Source organism: Mus musculus, chromosome 7 (genome assembly GCF_000001635.26).
Source record: "Mus musculus strain C57BL/6J chromosome 7, GRCm38.p6 C57BL/6J".
NCBI classification, from domain to species: Eukaryota; Metazoa; Chordata; class Mammalia; order Rodentia; family Muridae; genus Mus; species Mus musculus.
Genome location: NC_000073.6, coordinates 21529290 through 21546432, shown reverse-complemented (window position 1 = coordinate 21546432; position 17143 = coordinate 21529290). Strand labels below are relative to the sequence as shown.

Below are 17143 nucleotides of genomic sequence, written 5' to 3'. Positions count from 1 at the left end.
ATGTTCAAATTACTCTCTTTCCTGTCTGTATTCATATGCAAGAACCAATGTGTGTTAAAATTGTGTTATTGTGTTCTTGAGCTACTGGACCAATAAATTTTTAGTTGCATTACAAAATTTATCTCAAGGCCAGAGTAATAAAATCAGGATAAAATTTTATTTGAGTTATTATATATACATTGTTTTCCAGGCAATTTACCTGTAGTGTGATAGAATAGTGTCTCACTTATCAAGTGAAGAAATTGTGTCAAATCAATTGGTAAGTGTGGACAATAAAACAGAGACCCTAGAAGAGTAGTGTCCGACCTAATCATCACTCCAGGGTCCTGTAAAGCCCTCTCCATGTCTGTTCATGATAAATCCGTGAAAACCACTGAGGAAGTGGCTCTTCAGCTCCTCTTGCTTTGCCAGTTTGGGGTTGGGACTGTGGCCAATGTCTTTCTGTTTGTCCATAATTTCTCTCCAGTCTTGACTGGTTATAAACAGAGACCCAGACAGGTGATTTTAAGCCACATGGCTGTGGCCAATGCCTTGACTCTATTCCTCACTATATTTCCAAACAACATGATGGCTTTTGCTCCCAAAACTCCTCCAAATGAACTCAAATGTAAATTAGAATCCTTCAGTCGCCTGGTGGCAAGAAGCACAAACTTGTGTTCCACCTGTGTCCTGAGTATCCATCAGTTTGTCACTCTTTTTCCTCTTAGTAGAGGTAAAGGTAAACTTATACTCAGAGCAAGTGTCCAAAATTTGGCGAGTTATTCTTGTTACAGTTGTTGGTTTTTCAGTGTCTTAAGTAACATCCACATTCCAATTAGGGTCACTGGTCCACAGATAACAGACAATAACACTGACTCTAAAAGCAACTTGTTCTGTTCCACTTCTGGATTCATTGTAGGCATTGTCTTGCAGTTTGCCCATGATGCCACATTCATGAGCATCATGATCTGGACCAGTGTCTCCATGATACTTCTCCTCCATAGACATTGCCAGCGAATGCAGGACATCCTCACTCCCAATCAGAACCCTAGAGGCCAAGCTGAGACCAGAGCAACCCGTACTATCTTGATGCTGGTGGTCACATTTGTTAGCTTTTATCTTCTAAATTGTATTTGTATCATCTTTCATGCCTTTTTTATACATTCTCGACTCTTCATAAGGCTTGTCAGTGAGGTTCTGGCTGCAGTCTTCCCCAGTATCTGCCCCTTACTGTTGATCTTCAGAGATCCTAAAGATCCTTGTTCTGTGCTCTTCAAATGTTGAAAACCAGAGTCACTTAAAAAATGCCAAATACAGAAGACAGTTTTATTAATACCATTAAGTACTTTATTCCATAAGTATGTTTTCAACATTTTGTTTTCAACAAGGTGTGGTGCTCACTGCTGTAATTTTAAAAGACTATGGTTATAATCATTTGTTGATGTGAAATGATTTCTGGTTAGAATCTGACTGACATGGTAAGTGAGTTATTCACCATCCTCTGTTATCCTGTATATAACTGCATTCTGCTGCAGGCTGGATTAAAACTGATGCAACCGATTTTTCCTAATGTTTAATGTGTATACGGTCTTCACCAAATTTTACTCTCTGCTCCTTCTTACCTAATATTTCAAACTTCATACAAGAACAGAATCCCTCTCTATATTTCCCTATCTGAACAAATTAGAATGTATTGTTATTATAAATATTTTCAAGGATGAAATTTTTATAAATAGTAAATATATTGCATGTCATTCCACTTTAGTTAGAAGATATATGCTTTGCTACCTTGGGCCCTACTGAGGTGAGAGTCAAGCACTGAACAACATAACTTTGTGCTCTCTAGAGCAGTACAATCTGCTGAGCATATCGAGAATAAATAGGAAAAGAGGCAGAAACAGCTCACGCTCAGAAGCCTTAAGAAGACCAGGGAGGAATCCAGGATCCACACTGGAGATGTTCTTCTGAAAGACCTTGGTAAAGACTTCACTCTGGGCTATGGTGATATTGTTTTTCCAATCATCACAAACACCTACCAATCCGACAGGAGACAAGACATATAGAGCAATGAGGTGGCAACGTTGTCACTCTGTCTGTCAGTGGCTTGCCAGTCAAAAAATTATTTTCTCAGAAGATTAAATTCAAGAACTTAACAATTTCAGCTGCATGAGAATGACCAGGGCAGTGAAAACCAAAAGATAAATCCAGGAGTGATTATAGCTCTCAGTGTGATGAAACTTAATATCTGACCAGTGATACTTACTCCTGTGAATAAAGAAAACTTTAGCATTCATTTTTTTTTTTTTTTGGTTTATGTGTGTGGGGTGTGTATGTATTTGTAGGGATTTCCTCCTCTTATGAAGAATAGGTGTCATACCCCTAGAGCTGGAGTTACAAACATATGTATGCCTATGAATATAGTTTCTCAGAATCAAGCTCTGATCCAATGTAAATGTGGCCAGGGTTCTACCCTACTGAGGCATCGCTCCAGCCCCAAACTGAGAAATTTATCCAACACATTTGACACTTCACTTGCAGTTTTGGAGGAATGGGAAATCATTAATAACAGCTATATTGAAAGAGCTTGAAATAATAGAATAGGTACCATCAGTTTGTATGTTCCATATTGAGGAATGGATTCACACTGAGTTACAAAATTAATACTGAGACATCCCATGTACATTTTCACAGACTTGCACCGACCCTAAACTGACAAACTATGGCACCATGTCTTGATCATAACACTAGCCATAATAAAGTGTATTTTCTAAATTTAGTTTAATCAGTTCAGTGTATCCTATGACACTGATCTCTGCTTGCTAATCTGTGTATCTCCTTATCCCTAAGCATTGTTATGGGGTGGTTTATTGGGTTCTATGATCTTCCAACACTTTTTTCACCCCAATTGCTTCCAACCTACTAACACCCATTAGGGAAGAAAAAAGTTAGAGAGGAAAAGGAGTGAAGACCTCTTAATGCTAATTCTTTCTTAGATTAAGAGGGATATGAGGGCAGTAAGCAGAACAGAACTTCATAATAGCATGAAGTACTTGGGGCCTTGCCACACAAATACTTACCCATGTGGCTGTGATAATCAGTGGGCTGACCATATTACCTGAGTTTTAAAGCCATTGGTCATTCCTATTGCATGACCCTTAGCAATATTTGGACATCAAAAAAAAAAAAAAAAAGGAAATGAAACCCACCTTGGGATTCTATCTAACATCTATTAGAATGTCCAAGATCAACAACACAGGTGACTGCTCATGCTGGCAAGGATGTGCAATAAGGGAATTGCTCAACCATTGCTGGTGAAAGTAAGAACTTGTACAGTCTCTATGGGAATAAGAATGTGGATGCTCACAGTCAGCTATTGGATGGATCACAGGGCCTCCAATGAAGGAGCTAAAGAAAGTACCCAAGGAGCTAAAGGGATCTGCAACCCTATAGGTGGAACAACATTATGAACTAACCAGTACCCCGGAGCTTTTGACTCTGGCTGCATATGTATCAAAAGATGGCCTAGTCGGCCATCAGTGGAAAGAGACGCCAATTGGATTTGCAAACTTGATAAGCCCCAGTACGGGGAACACCAGGGCCAAAAAGTGGGTAGGGGAGTGGGGGGGGGAGGGTATGGGGGACTCTTGGGATAGCATTGGAAATGTAAATGAGGAAAATATCTAATAAAAATATTTTTAAAAAAGAGTAAAGATTCCACAGAAAATTGGCAATAGATCTATCTCACCACTCTTGGATATATAACTGAAGGACACTTCATCCTACTACAAGGACATGTACTCAACCATGATTCTTACTGCTCTATTCATTCATAATAGCCAGAACCTGGAAAGAACCAAGAAGTCACAACAAAAGAAAGGATAAAAAATATGGCACATTAGCACAATACAGCATTACTCCACTGTTTAAAGACAGGCATCATGATGTTTATAAGAGAACGGCTAAAGCTAGAAAAAAAATCTATCCTGAGTGAGGAAACCAACACCCAGAAAGGTAATTATGGTATGTATTCACTTATACATACATAGCCATTAAATAAATGATAATCAAGCTAAAAAGGAGATTGATCCATAGAAATGTTCAAGTGAGGGACACATGGATTTCATGGAAAGGGGAAAGAGATTAGCTATTCTGAGTGGTCTAGGCGGGTGGGTTGGAACAGTTATAGGGTTGAGAGAGGGAATGAGTGGAGAGAGAGCTGGAATTTGGGAACATATGAGAAATGTTATGAAATCCCATGGCAGTGGAAATTTAGTAACATATATGAAAGTGATCCTACTGAAATTTTCTAATAACTGAGGGTATGAAACACCCAACTGACCACCTATTTTCAACTAAGGGGTCTTTTCAAGTACAGGGACTATATTGCATTCAACTGAGTTGTTGGCCAAAGATGTCCCGTGGAAATGCCTACAAAACCCAGGCTAGGACTAGAGAGATGGCTCAATGATTAAGACCACTGGCGGCTTGCTATTCCAGAGATCCTAAGTTCAATTCTGAGCAACCACATGGTGACTCGCAACCATCTTCAATGGAATCTGATCCTCTCTTCTGGTATGTTGAAGACAGATACATTGTACACATATCAATGAAATAAATAAATCTTTTTTAAAAAACACACACAGGCTGATGTTAAGACAAAGGTTTGCTCTCTACAAACTGAAAGTGGGATACCCATACCTAAGACAACACCCATACACTCCTTCAACATGGAAAAGTAGACCTGGTACCAACATAGAGCCTTTATTCCTATAATAGTGTTTGGTATGGAAAAGTACTCTGCACGCTACCAAATGAGACACATGAACATCAACTCAGCCACAAAACGTTTGGCCTTTAATCTGTCCTGCACACAAGATATGTTAATGCAATGGTGGCATGGAACTTGTGGGAGTACCCAACCAATATCAAATTTGTCGTATACAGAACACATACACAGCACTGTCAGGTGACCAATAACCAGAAATTAGATAGTCAACAAACATACCTACGGTAAGACCAAATACTACCTCTCTAAAATAAAATAAAATAAAATAAAATAAAATAAAATAAAATAAAATAAAATAAAATCATCAATAATATGACTTCTAATTATATTTTGCCATATTCATAGATCAGTGTGTTTTTCGCTTATCATCAGAGAAGAATCCTCCTACAGCAGACAGAAACAGATTCAGAGAATCACAGACTGGCAACATGTGGAAAGAGATTTCTCAAAACACACAGCTCTAAATGGAATTTCTCCATCAAATCTTACCTCTCAGAGCTCAGGGAATTCTGAAGAAGAGGAGTCGAGAAAGAGAGTAAGAGCCATGGGGATGAAGACACCAGGAGAACTGGACTCACTAAATCAACTGAGCAAAGTACACATGAATACACAGAGATTGAAACATCAAGAATGGGCCTGCAAGGGTTTGCATCAGATTACCTGCATATATATTAAAGCTTTCAGCTTAGTATTTTTATGGAACACCTGAGTGTGTGAACGAATGAGTCACTGATTACTATGCCTTCCCTCGGGGTACATTTTGTTCTGTTTTATTGTCTAGACCAGGTATAATGTGATGGATTTTGTCTTATATTATATTCTCTTTTGTCCCATTTTTTTGTCTCCTAGAAAGTAATTCTTTTCTTTTATATATGTATATATTTTTTTATTATGTATCTTCCTCATTTACATTTCAAATGCTATTCCAAAAGTTCCCCATACCCTCTCTCCCCCCACTCCTCTACAAAACCCACTCCCACTTCTTGGCCATGGTGTTCCCCTGTACTGAGGCATATAAAGTTTGCAAGACCAAGGGGCCTCTCTTCCCAGTGATGGTCGACTAGGTCATCTTCTGCTACATATGCAGCAAGAGACACGAGCTCTGGGGGTACTTGTTACTTCATATTGTTGTTCCACCTATAGGGTTGCAGACCCCTTCAGCTCCTTGGGTACTTTCTTGAATGGAGGAAGTCTACTCTTTCAGCCTCTGGTTTTCCCTTGCTTTAAAATCGATAGAAAGGGATAAGATCCCCAATCATGGTTTGGCGAAAAGTAATACATTTTAAGAATGTCTTTAGAATGGGATATTCTAATAAGACTAACTATATGCTTATTTTCTTGCAAAAGAACTTTCCATAAACCTCCAAACTAATTGGTTGTCAGGTTTTTTTTTTTAATTTTTTATTAGGTATTTTCCACACTTACATTTCCAATGCTATCCCAAAAGTCCCCCATACCCTCCCCCCCTCCCCTACCCAGCCAATTCCACTTCTTGGCCCTGCTGTTCCCCCGTACTGAGGCATATAATGTTTGCACGACCAATGGGCCACTCTTTCCACTGATGGCCGGCTAGGTCATCTTCTGATACATATGAAGCTAGAGACACAAGCTCAGGGGGGTACTGGTTAGTTCATATTGTTGTTCCACCTATAGGGCTGCAGATTCCTTTAGCTCCTTGGGTACTTTCTCTAGCTCCTCCATTGGAGGCCCTGTGATCCATCCAATAGCTGACTGTGAGCATTCATTTCTCTGGTTGCTAGGCCCTGGAATAGTCTCACAAGAGACAGCTATATCAGGGTCCTTTCAGCAAAATCTTCCTAGTGTATGCAATGGTGTCAGTGTTTGGAAGCTGATTATGGGATGGATTCCCGGATATGGTAATCTCTAGATAGTCCATCCTTTTGTCTCAGCTCCAAACTTTGATTTGTAACTCCTTCCATGGGTGTTTTGTTCCCAATTCTGAGAATGGGCAAAGTGTCCACACTTTGATTTTCGTTCTTCTTGAGTTTCATGTTCTTTGAATCTTGTATCTTGAGTATTCTAGCTTCTGGACTAATATCCACTTATCAGTGAGTACATATCATGTGAGTTCTTTTGTGATTGAGTTACCTCACTCAGGATGATGCCCTCCAGGTCCATTCATTTGCCTAGGAATTTCATGAAAGCATTCTGTTTAATAGCTGAGTAGTACTCCAATTCTTTAAATATACCGCATTTTCGGTATCCATTCTCTGCTGAGGGGCATCTGGGTTCTTTCCATCTTCTGGCTATTATAAATAAGGCTGCTATGAACAGAGTGGAGCATGTTTCTTTCTTACTAGTTGGAATATCTTCTGGATATATGCCCAGGAGAGGTATTGCTGGATCCTCCGGTAGTACCATGTTCAATTTTCTGAGAAACAACCAGACTGATTTCCAGAGTGGTTGTACAAGCTTGCAATCCCACCAACAATGGAGGAGTGTTCCTCTTTCTCCACATTCTCACCAGCATCTGCTGTCACCTGAATTTTTGATCTTAGCCATTCTGACTGGTGTGAGGTGGAATCTCAGGGTTGTTTTAATTTGCATTTCCCTGATGATTAAGGATGTTGAACATTTTTTCAGGTGCTTCTCTGTCATTCGGTATTCCTCAGGTGAGAATTCTTTGATCAGTTCTGAGCCCCATTTTTAATGGGGTTATTTGATTTTCTGGAGTCCACCTTCTTGAGTTTTATATATATATATATATATATATATATATATATAGGATATTAGTCCCCTATCTGATTTAGGATAAGTAAAGATCCTTTCCCAATCTGTTGGTGGTCTTTTTGTCTTATTGACGGTGTCTTTTGCCTTGCAGAAGCTTTGCAGTTTCATGAGGTCACATTTGTCAATTCTTGATCTTACAGCACAAGCCATTGCTGTTCTATTCAGGAATTTTTCCCCTGTGCCCATATGTTCAAGGCTTTTCCCCACTTTCTCCTCTATAAGTTTTAGTGTCTCTGGTTTTATGTGGAGCTCCTTGATCCACTTAGATTTGACCTTAGTACAAGGAGATAGGAATGGATCGATTCCCATTCTTCTACATGATAACAACCAGTTGTGCCAACACCATTTGTTGAAAATTCTGTCTTCCTTCCACTGGATGGTTGTAGCTCCCTTGTCGAAGATCAAGTGACCATAGATGTGTGGGTTCATTTCTGGGTCTTCAATTCTATTCCATTGGTCTACTTGTCTGTCACTATACCAGTACCATGCAGTTTTTATCACAATTGCTCTGTAGTAAAGCTTTAGGTCAGGCATCCGACTAGGCCATCTTTTGATACATATGCAGCTAGAGTCAAGAGCTCCGGGGTACTGGTTAGTTCATAATGTTGCATCTACAGGGTTGCAGATCTCTTTAGCTCTTTGGATACTTTCTCTAGCTCCTCCATTGGGGGTCTTGTGATCCATCCAATAGTTAACTGTGGGCATCCACTTCTGTGTTTGCTGGTTTCTACCTGCAAGCCTAACTGAGCAATATCAATACTGTTTAGGAATTGGTTCTTGCCCATGGGATGGGTCTCAATTTGGGTCAGTCATTGGTTGGCCATTCCCTCAGTCTATGCTCTTTATTTGTCCCTATACATATAGTAGTCAGGGTACATTTTGGGGCAAAAGATTTTTGAGTAGTTTGTTGTCCTTATCCTTCCAGTGGGAGCTTTGCTTGGCTACAGGAAGCTGGCTCTTCAGGATTCACATTTCCGACTATTGGAGTCTCAGCTAGAGTCACCCATAGATGCTCTGAAGCCTCTCCTCATCCCGAGTCTCTGGAACATTCTAGGGACTGACCTCCTCAATCACTGATATCACTTATCTCTCCCCTGCTCTACCTGCAGTACTTCTCAGCTACTCAAAATTCCTCTGTTGAGAATTCTCTGTTAAGCTCTGTATCCCATTTTTTAAATTGAGTTATTTGGGTAGTTGGTATCTATCCTCTTGAATTCTTTATAATTTTGGATATTGGCCACCATCAGATGTGTGATTGGTACAGATATTTCCTTAATTTGTAAGTTTCCATTTTATCCTACTGACAGTGTCCTTTACCTTACAGCAGGTTTGCAATTTCATGAGGTCCTACTTATTCGCTGTTGATCTTAGAGCCTGAGCCAATGGTGTTCTGTTCAGGAAATTTTCTCCTATACCAATTTGAACAAGGGTATTTCCCAGTATCTCCTCTATGTGATTTGGTGAATATAAACTTAGAATTTTTTAAAACCTACTTTTTATTAAGGGCTCTTAAATGATTTAATGTACATTCTACCCCATCACTTTCCAGAGGTTCAGGAAAGAAAGGTTAACAGAGCAAAAGAGAATGAAGGCCACTTTACAACTAACTCTTTGACCACATGATCATCTAGTTAGATGCTGAGAAAGCATTTGACAAAGTCCAACACCCATTCATGATAAAAATTTTGGAAAAATCAGGAACTCAATTCCCATACATAAACATAATAAAAGCCTTATACAGCAAACTACTAGGCAACATCAAACTAAATGGAGAGAAACTTGAAGCAATCCCACTAAAAATGAAGAACTAGACAAGGCTGCCCATTTTCTCCCTACATATTCAATATAGTACCTGAAAGCCTTTAAGAGCAATTAGACAATAAAAGGAGATCGAGGGAATGCAAATTGGAAAGGAAGAAGTCAAAATATCAATATTTGCAGATGATATATAGGATATATAAGTAACCCTAAAAATTCCACCAGAGAACACCTAAACCTGATGAACAGCTTCAGTGCAGTAGCTGGATATAAAATTAACTCAAACAAGTCAATGGCCTTTCTCTACACAAAGAATAAACAGGCTGAGAAAGAAATTAGGGAAACAACACCCTTCTCAATCGTCACAAATAATATACAATATCCTTGGGGTGACTCTAACTAAGGAAGTGAAAGATCTGCATGATAAGAACTTCAAGTCTCTGAAGAAAGAAATCGAAGACCTCAGAAGAGGGAAAGATCTCTCTTGTTCATGGAATGGCAGGATTAATATAGAAAAAAATGGCTATCTTGCTGAAAGCAATCTATAGATTCAATGCAATCCCCATCAAAATTTCAACTCAATTCTTCAACGAATTGGAAAGGGCAATTTGCACTTCATTTGGAATAACAAAAATCCTAGGATAGCAAAAACAATTCGCAAAATAAGAGAACCTCTGGGGGAATCACCATGCCTAACCTAAAGCTGTACTACAGAGTAATTGTGATTTTAAAAAAAACTGCATGGTACTGGTAGACTGACAGACAGGTAGACCAATGGAATAGAACTGAAGACTCAGAAATGAACCCACACACATATGGTCACTTGATCTTTGACAAAGGAGCTAAAAGAATCCAGTGGAAAAAAGACATTTTCAACAAATGGTGCTGGCTTAACTGGTTGTTATCATGTAGAAGGATGCGAATTGAAAAAATTCTTATCACCATGTACAAAGCTCAAGTCTAAGTGGATCAAGGAACTCCACAGAAAACCAGAGACACTGAAACTTATAGAGGGGAGAGTGGGGAAACCCTTCAAGATATGGGCAAAGGGGAAAAATTACTGAACAGAATAGCAATGGCATATGCTGTAAGATTAAGAATTGACAAATGGAACCTCATGAAATTGCAAAGTGTCTGTAAGGTAAAAGACACTGTCAACAGGAGTAAAAGGCCACCAACAGAATGGGAAAGGATTTTTACCCATCTTAAATCTGATAGGAGACTAATATCCAATATACAAAAAAAAAAAAAAAACTAAAAGGCTGGACTCCTAGGAAAGAAATCAGGAAACATACATGTGAGCACTAGCAAAAGAATATAAGAGATGGAAGAGAGAATCTCAAGTGCAGAAGATTACATAGAAAACATGAACACAACGATCAAAAAAATGCAAAATCCAAAAAGATCCTACCTCAACACATCCATGAAATCCAGAACACAATAAGAAGGCCAAACCTTACAATTATAGGTGTAGATGAGAATGAAGATTTTCAACTTAAAGGGCCAGTAAATATCTTCAACAAAATTATAGAAGAAAACTTCCCTAACCTAAAGAAAGAGATACCCATGAACATACAAGAAGGCTACAGAATACCAAATAGATTAGACCACAAAAGAAATTCCTCCCAACACAAAATAATCAGAACATAAAATGCACTAAATAAAGACAGAATATTAAAAGCAGTAAGAGAAAAATGTCAAGTAACATATAAAGGGAGACCTATTACAATTACACCAGACTTCTCACCAGAAACTATGAAAGCCAGAAGATCCTGGACAGATGTTATACAAACCCTAAGAGAACACAAATGTCAGCCCAGGCTACTATACCCAGCAAAACTCTCAATTACCGTAGATGGAGAAACGAAGGTATTCCATGACAAAAACAAATTCACACAATATCTTTCCATGAATCCAGCCCTTCAAATGATAATAAAGGGAAAACGCCAATACAAAGGCAGAAATTACACTCAAGAAAAACCAAGAAAGTAATCTTTCAACAAACATAAGACTGCCGCAAGTAAAGAACCCCCGAAATCTAACAACAAAAATAACAGGAAGCAATAATTACTTTTCCTTAATATCTCTTAATATCAATGGACTCAATTCCCCAATAAAAAGGCATAGACTAACAGACTGCCTAAACAAACAGGAGCCCACATTTTGATGTATACAGGAAACCCATTTCAGCGAAAAAGGCAGGCACTACCTCTGAGTAAAAGCCTGAAAAACAATTTTCCAAAGAAACGGTCTGAAGAAACAAGCTAGAGTAGCCATTCTAATATCAAATAAAATCGACTTCCAAAACAGAGTAATCAAAAAAGACATGTAGGGGCACTTCATACTAATCAAAGGTAAAATCTACCAAGATGAACTCTAAATTCTGAATATCTATGCTCTAAATGCAAGGGCAGCCACATTCATTAAGGAAACTTTAGTAAAGCTCAAAGAACACATTGCACCTCACACAATAATAGCGGGAGACATCAACACCCCACTCTCATCATTGGACAGATCCTGGAACAGTAACTACACAGAGACACATTGAAATTAAGAGAAGTTATGAAATCAATGTATTTAACAGATATCTACAAAACATTTTACCCTACAACAAAAGAATATACATTCTTCTAAGCACCTCATGGTACTTTCTCCAAAATGGACCATATTGGTCACAAAACAGGCCTCAACAGATCCAAAAATATTGAAATTATCCCATGCATCCTATCAGATCACCATGGACTGATTTTCAATAACAAGATAAATAATAGAAAGCCAATGTTGACATGGAAGCTGAATAACACTCTACTCAATGATAAGTTGATCAAGGAAGAAATAAAGAAATTAAAGACTTTTTAGAGTTTAATGAAAATGAAGCCACAACATAACCAAACTTATGAAACACAATGAGAACAGTTCGAAGAAGAAAATTCAAAGCTCTGAGTACCTCCAAAAAGAATCTGGAGAGAGAACACACTTGCAGCTTCACAGCACACCTAAAAGCTCTAGAACAAAAGTAAGCAAATATGCCCAAGAATGAGTAGACAGCAGAAAATAATCAAACTCAGCTTGTACAACCACTCTGGAAATCAGTCTGGCAGTTCCTCAGAAAATTGGGCATAGTACTACCAGAAGATCCTGCAATTCCTCTCCTAGGCGTATACCCTGAAGATGCTCCAACTTGTAATAAGGACACATGCTCCAATACATTCATAGAAGCCTTATTTATAATAGCAAGAAGCTGAAAGAACCCAGATGTCCCTAAACAAAGGAATGGATACAGAAAATGTGGCATATTTGCACAATGGAGCTACTAAAAACAAGGAATTCATAAAATTTTTAGAGAAATAGGTAGATCTAAAGTATAACATCCTAAGTGACTTAACACAATCACAAAAGAACACACATGATATACACCCACTGTTAAGTCGATATTAGGCCAGAAGATCCAAATACCCAAGATACAATTTGCAAAATATATGAAACTCAAGAAGAAGGAAGACCAAAGTGTGGACACATTGATACTGTTTAGAATGGGGAAGAAAATACGCATGGGAGGAGTTACAGAGACAAAGTTTGGAGCAGAGACTAAAGGAATGACCATCCAGAAACTGCCTCACCTGGGGATACATCCCTTAAACGACCACCAAACCAGATACTATTGCAGATGCCAACAAGAGCTTGCTGACAGGAGACTGGTATAGCTGTCTCCTGAGAGACTCTGCCAGTGCCTGACTAATGTAGAAGTGAATGCTCAGTCATCCATTAGATGGAGCACAGGGTCCCCAATGAAGAAGCTAGAGAAAGTACCCAATCAACTGCAGGTGTTTGCAGCCCCCTAGGAGAAACAACAATATGAACTAACCAGGAATCCCAGAGCTCCCTGGGACTAAACCATCAATCAAAGAAAATTTATTACGGGACTCGTGGCTCTAGCTGTGTATGTAGGAGAGGATGGCCCAGTCGGTCATCAATCCGAGGAGAGGCCCTTTGTACTGTGAAGGATCTAAGCTCCAGTATAGAGGAATGCTTGGGCCAGGAATCAGAAGTGGGTGGATTGGTGAGCAGGAGGAGGGGGTAGAGGATAGGGGATTTTGTGGGGAGAAACTAGGAAAGGGAATAACATTTGAAATGTAAATAAAGTAAGAAAATATCTAATAAAAATAAAAGTGATGAATTCATGAACTTCTTAGGCAAATGTGTAGAACTAGAAAATATTATCCTGAGTGAGGTAACCCAATGGCAAAAGAACACACGTGGTATGTACTCACTGATAAGTGGATATTAACCCAAAGCTAAGAATAACCAAGATACAATTCACAGACCATAGGAAGCTCAAGAAAAATGGAGACCAAAGTATGGGTGCTTCGGTCCTTCTTAGAAGGAGAACAAAATACTCACAGGGGCAAATATGTAGATAGAGAGTAGAGCAGAGACTGAAGGAAAGGCCATCCAGAGACTGTCCCACCTGGGGATTCATCCCATATAACTTACCAAACCCAGACACCTTTGTGGATGCCAAGAAGTGCATCGAGAAAGAGGCTGGTATGGCTGTCTCCTAAGTGACTTGCCAGAGCCTTACAAACACAGAGACAGATGCTCAAAACCAATCACTGGACTGAGAGTGGGGTCCACAACAGAGGAGTTAGAGAAAGGACCAAAGGAGTTGAAGGGGATTTCAACCCCACAGGAAGAACAATATCAATCAACTAGTCCTCCAAGAACACCCAGGGACTAAGCCATCATCTAAGGAGTACACAAAGCTCCAACAGCAGAAGTTGCAGAGGATGTCCTTGTCATGCATCAGTGGGAGGAGTGGTTCTTTGTCCTATGAAGGCTCAATAGATGACCAAGTGTAGGGGAACTGAGGACAAATAGGTGGGAGTTGGTGGGTGGGTGGGTGGGTGGGTGGGTGGAGGAACACCCTCATATAAGCAGGGGAGAGGGGATGGGATAGAGGGCTTGTGGGGGAGGGGGATAACGTTTGAAATGAAAATGAAGAAAATATCCAATAAAAACTTATTAATACCTGAAAAAGTTACAAAAAATAGAATTAAAGAATTTTACATTATTCATCATGAGATGTCTACAAGGGGTACTGTCCAACTAATATGGTATTGGTTTATTTTAACTCCTTTGAAATATGCATGTGAACCCTGAGATTGCACCTCACACCAGTCAGAATGGCTAAGATCAAAAATTGAGGTAACAGCAGATGCTGGTGAGAATGTAGAGAAAGTGGATGTGGAGAAAGAGGAACACTCCTCGATTGTTGGTGGGATCTAGCTTGTAAAACCACTCTGGAAATCAGTCTGGCAGTTGCTCAGAAAAATTAGACATAATACTACCAGAAGATGCAGCAATACCTCTCCTGGGCATATATCCAGAAGAAGTTCCAACTGGTAAGAAGAACACATGCTCCACTATGTTCATAGCAGCCTTATTTATAATGGCCAGAAGGTGATAAGAATCCAGATGTCCCTCAACAGAGGAACGGATACAGAAAATGTGTTTCATTTACACAATGGATTACTACTCCGATATTAAAAACAATGAATTTATGAAATTCTTAAGCCAATGGTTGGATCGGGAGGGTATCATCCTGAGTGAGATAACTCTATTACAAAAGAAGTCTTTTTTTTTCCAATTTCTTTTTTTAATTAGGTATTTATGTCATTTCAATATCCAATGCTATCCCAAAATTTCACCCCAAGCTCCCCCACCCACTCCCATTTCTTGGCCCTGGCATTCCTCTGTACTGAGGCAGAAAAAGTTTGCACGACCAATAGGCCTCTCTTTCTACTGATGGATACCTATGCAGCTAGAAACACGAGCTCTGGGGGTTACTGGGTAGTTCATATTGTTGTTACACCTATAGGGTTGTAGATCCCTTTAGCTCCTTGGTTACTTTCTCTAGCTCCTCCATTGGGGGACCTGTGATCTATCCAGTAGCTGACTGTGAGAATCCACTTCTATGTTTGCTAAACCACGGAATATTCTCACAAGAGACAGATCTATCTTGGTCCTTTCAGCAAAATCTTGCTAGTGTACGCAATGGTGTCAGCGTATGGAGGCTGATTATGGAATGGATCCCCGGATATGGCAGTCCCTAGATGGTCCATCCTTTCGTCTCAGCTCCAAACTTTGTCTCTGTAACTCCTTCCATGGGTGTTTTGTTAGCAATAATAAAAAGGGGCAAAGTGTCCACACTTTGACCTTCTTTCTTCTTGAGTTTCATGTGTTTAGCAAATTGTATCTTATATCTTGGGTATTCTAAGTTTCTGGGCTAATATCCACTTATCAGTGAGTACATATCATGTGAGTTCTTTTGTGATTGGATTACCTCACTCAGGATGGTGCCCTTCAGGTCCACCATTTGCATAGGAATTTCATAAATTTGTTCTTTTTAATAGCTGACAAGTACTCCATTGTGTAAATGTACCACATTTTCTGTATCCATTCCTCCGTTGAGGGGCATCTGGGATCTTTCCAGCTTCTGGTTATTATAAATAACGCTCCTATGAACATAGTGGAGCATGTATCCTTCTTTCCAGTTGGAACATCTCAGGATATATGTCCAGGAGAGGTATTGCAGGATCCTCTGCTAGTACTATGTCCAATTTTCTGAGGAACCACCAGACTGATTTCCAGAGTGGTTGTACAATCTTGCAATCCCACCAATAATGGAGGAGTGTTCCTCTTTCTCCACATCCTCACCAGCATCTGATGTCACCTGAATTTTTTATCTTAGCCATTCTGACTGGTGTGAGGTGGAATCTCAGGGTTGTTTTGATTTGCATTGCCATGATGATTAAGGATGTTGAACATTTTTTCAGGGGCTTCTCAGCCATTCTGTATTTCTCAGGTGAGAATTATTTGTTTAGCTCTGAGCTGCATTTTTAATGAGGTTATTTGATTATCTGGAGTCCACCTCTTGAGTTCTTTATATATATTGAATATTAGTCCTCTATCTGATTTAGGATAGGTAAACATCCTTTCCGAATTTGTTGGTGGACTTTTTGTCTTATTGACGGTGTCTTTTGCCTTGCAGAAGCTTTGCAGTTTCATGAGGTCACATTTGTTGATTCTTGATTTTACAGCACAAGCCATTGCTGTTCTATTCAGGAATTTTCCCCCTGTACCCACATCTTCGAGGGATTTCCCTACTTTCTCCTCTATAAGTTTCAGTGTCTCTGGTTTTATGTGGAGTTCCTTAATCCACTTAGATTTGATCTTAGTACAAGGAGATAGGAATGGATCAATTCACATGCTTCTACATGATAACCGCCAGTTGTGCCAGCACCATTTGTTGAAAATGCTGTCTTAATTCCAATGGATGATTGTTGCTCCCTTGTGAAAGATCAAGTGACCATAGGTGTGTGGGTTCATTTCTGGGTCTTCAATTCTATTCCATTGGTCTACTTCTATGTCGCTATACCAGTACCATGCAGTTTTTATCACAATAGTTCTCTAGTACTATTTTATGTCAGGCATGGTGATTCCACCAGAGGTTCTTTTATCCTTGAGAAGAGATATTGCTATCCTAAGTTTTTTTTATTCCAGATGAATATGCAGATTGCCCTTTCTAATTCGTTGAATAATTGAGTTGGAATTTTGATGGGGATTGCATTGAATCTGTAGATTACTTTTGGCAAGATAGCCATTTTTACTATATTGATCCTGCCAATCGATGAGCATGGGAGATCTTTCCATCTTCTGAGATCTTCTTTGATTTCTTTCTTCAGAGACTTGAAGTTCTTATCATACAGACCTTTCACTTCCTTAGTTAGAGTCATGCCAAGGTATTTTATAATATTTGTGATTATTGAGAAGGGTGTTGTTTCAATAATTTCTTTCTCAGCCTGTTTA

At 39.2% G+C, this 17143-nt stretch overlaps 1 protein-coding gene across 1 annotated transcript; it reads left to right on the top strand.

The window, feature by feature from the left end:
- The first annotated feature begins 342 nt into the window (after positions 1–342).
- Vmn1r131 (vomeronasal 1 receptor 131) lies at positions 343–1263 on the top strand. The gene has a single exon (NM_001166839.1). It carries the CDS (start codon positions 343–345, stop codon positions 1261–1263), a length of 921 nt encoding a protein of 306 aa, NP_001160311.1.
- The last annotated feature ends 15880 nt before the right edge of the window (positions 1264–17143 follow it).

Coding starts and splice junctions, on each gene's coding strand:
- Vmn1r131 (NM_001166839.1), top strand. CDS start 343: ATGTCTGTTCATGATAAATCCGTGAAAACCACTGAGGAAGTGGCTCTT.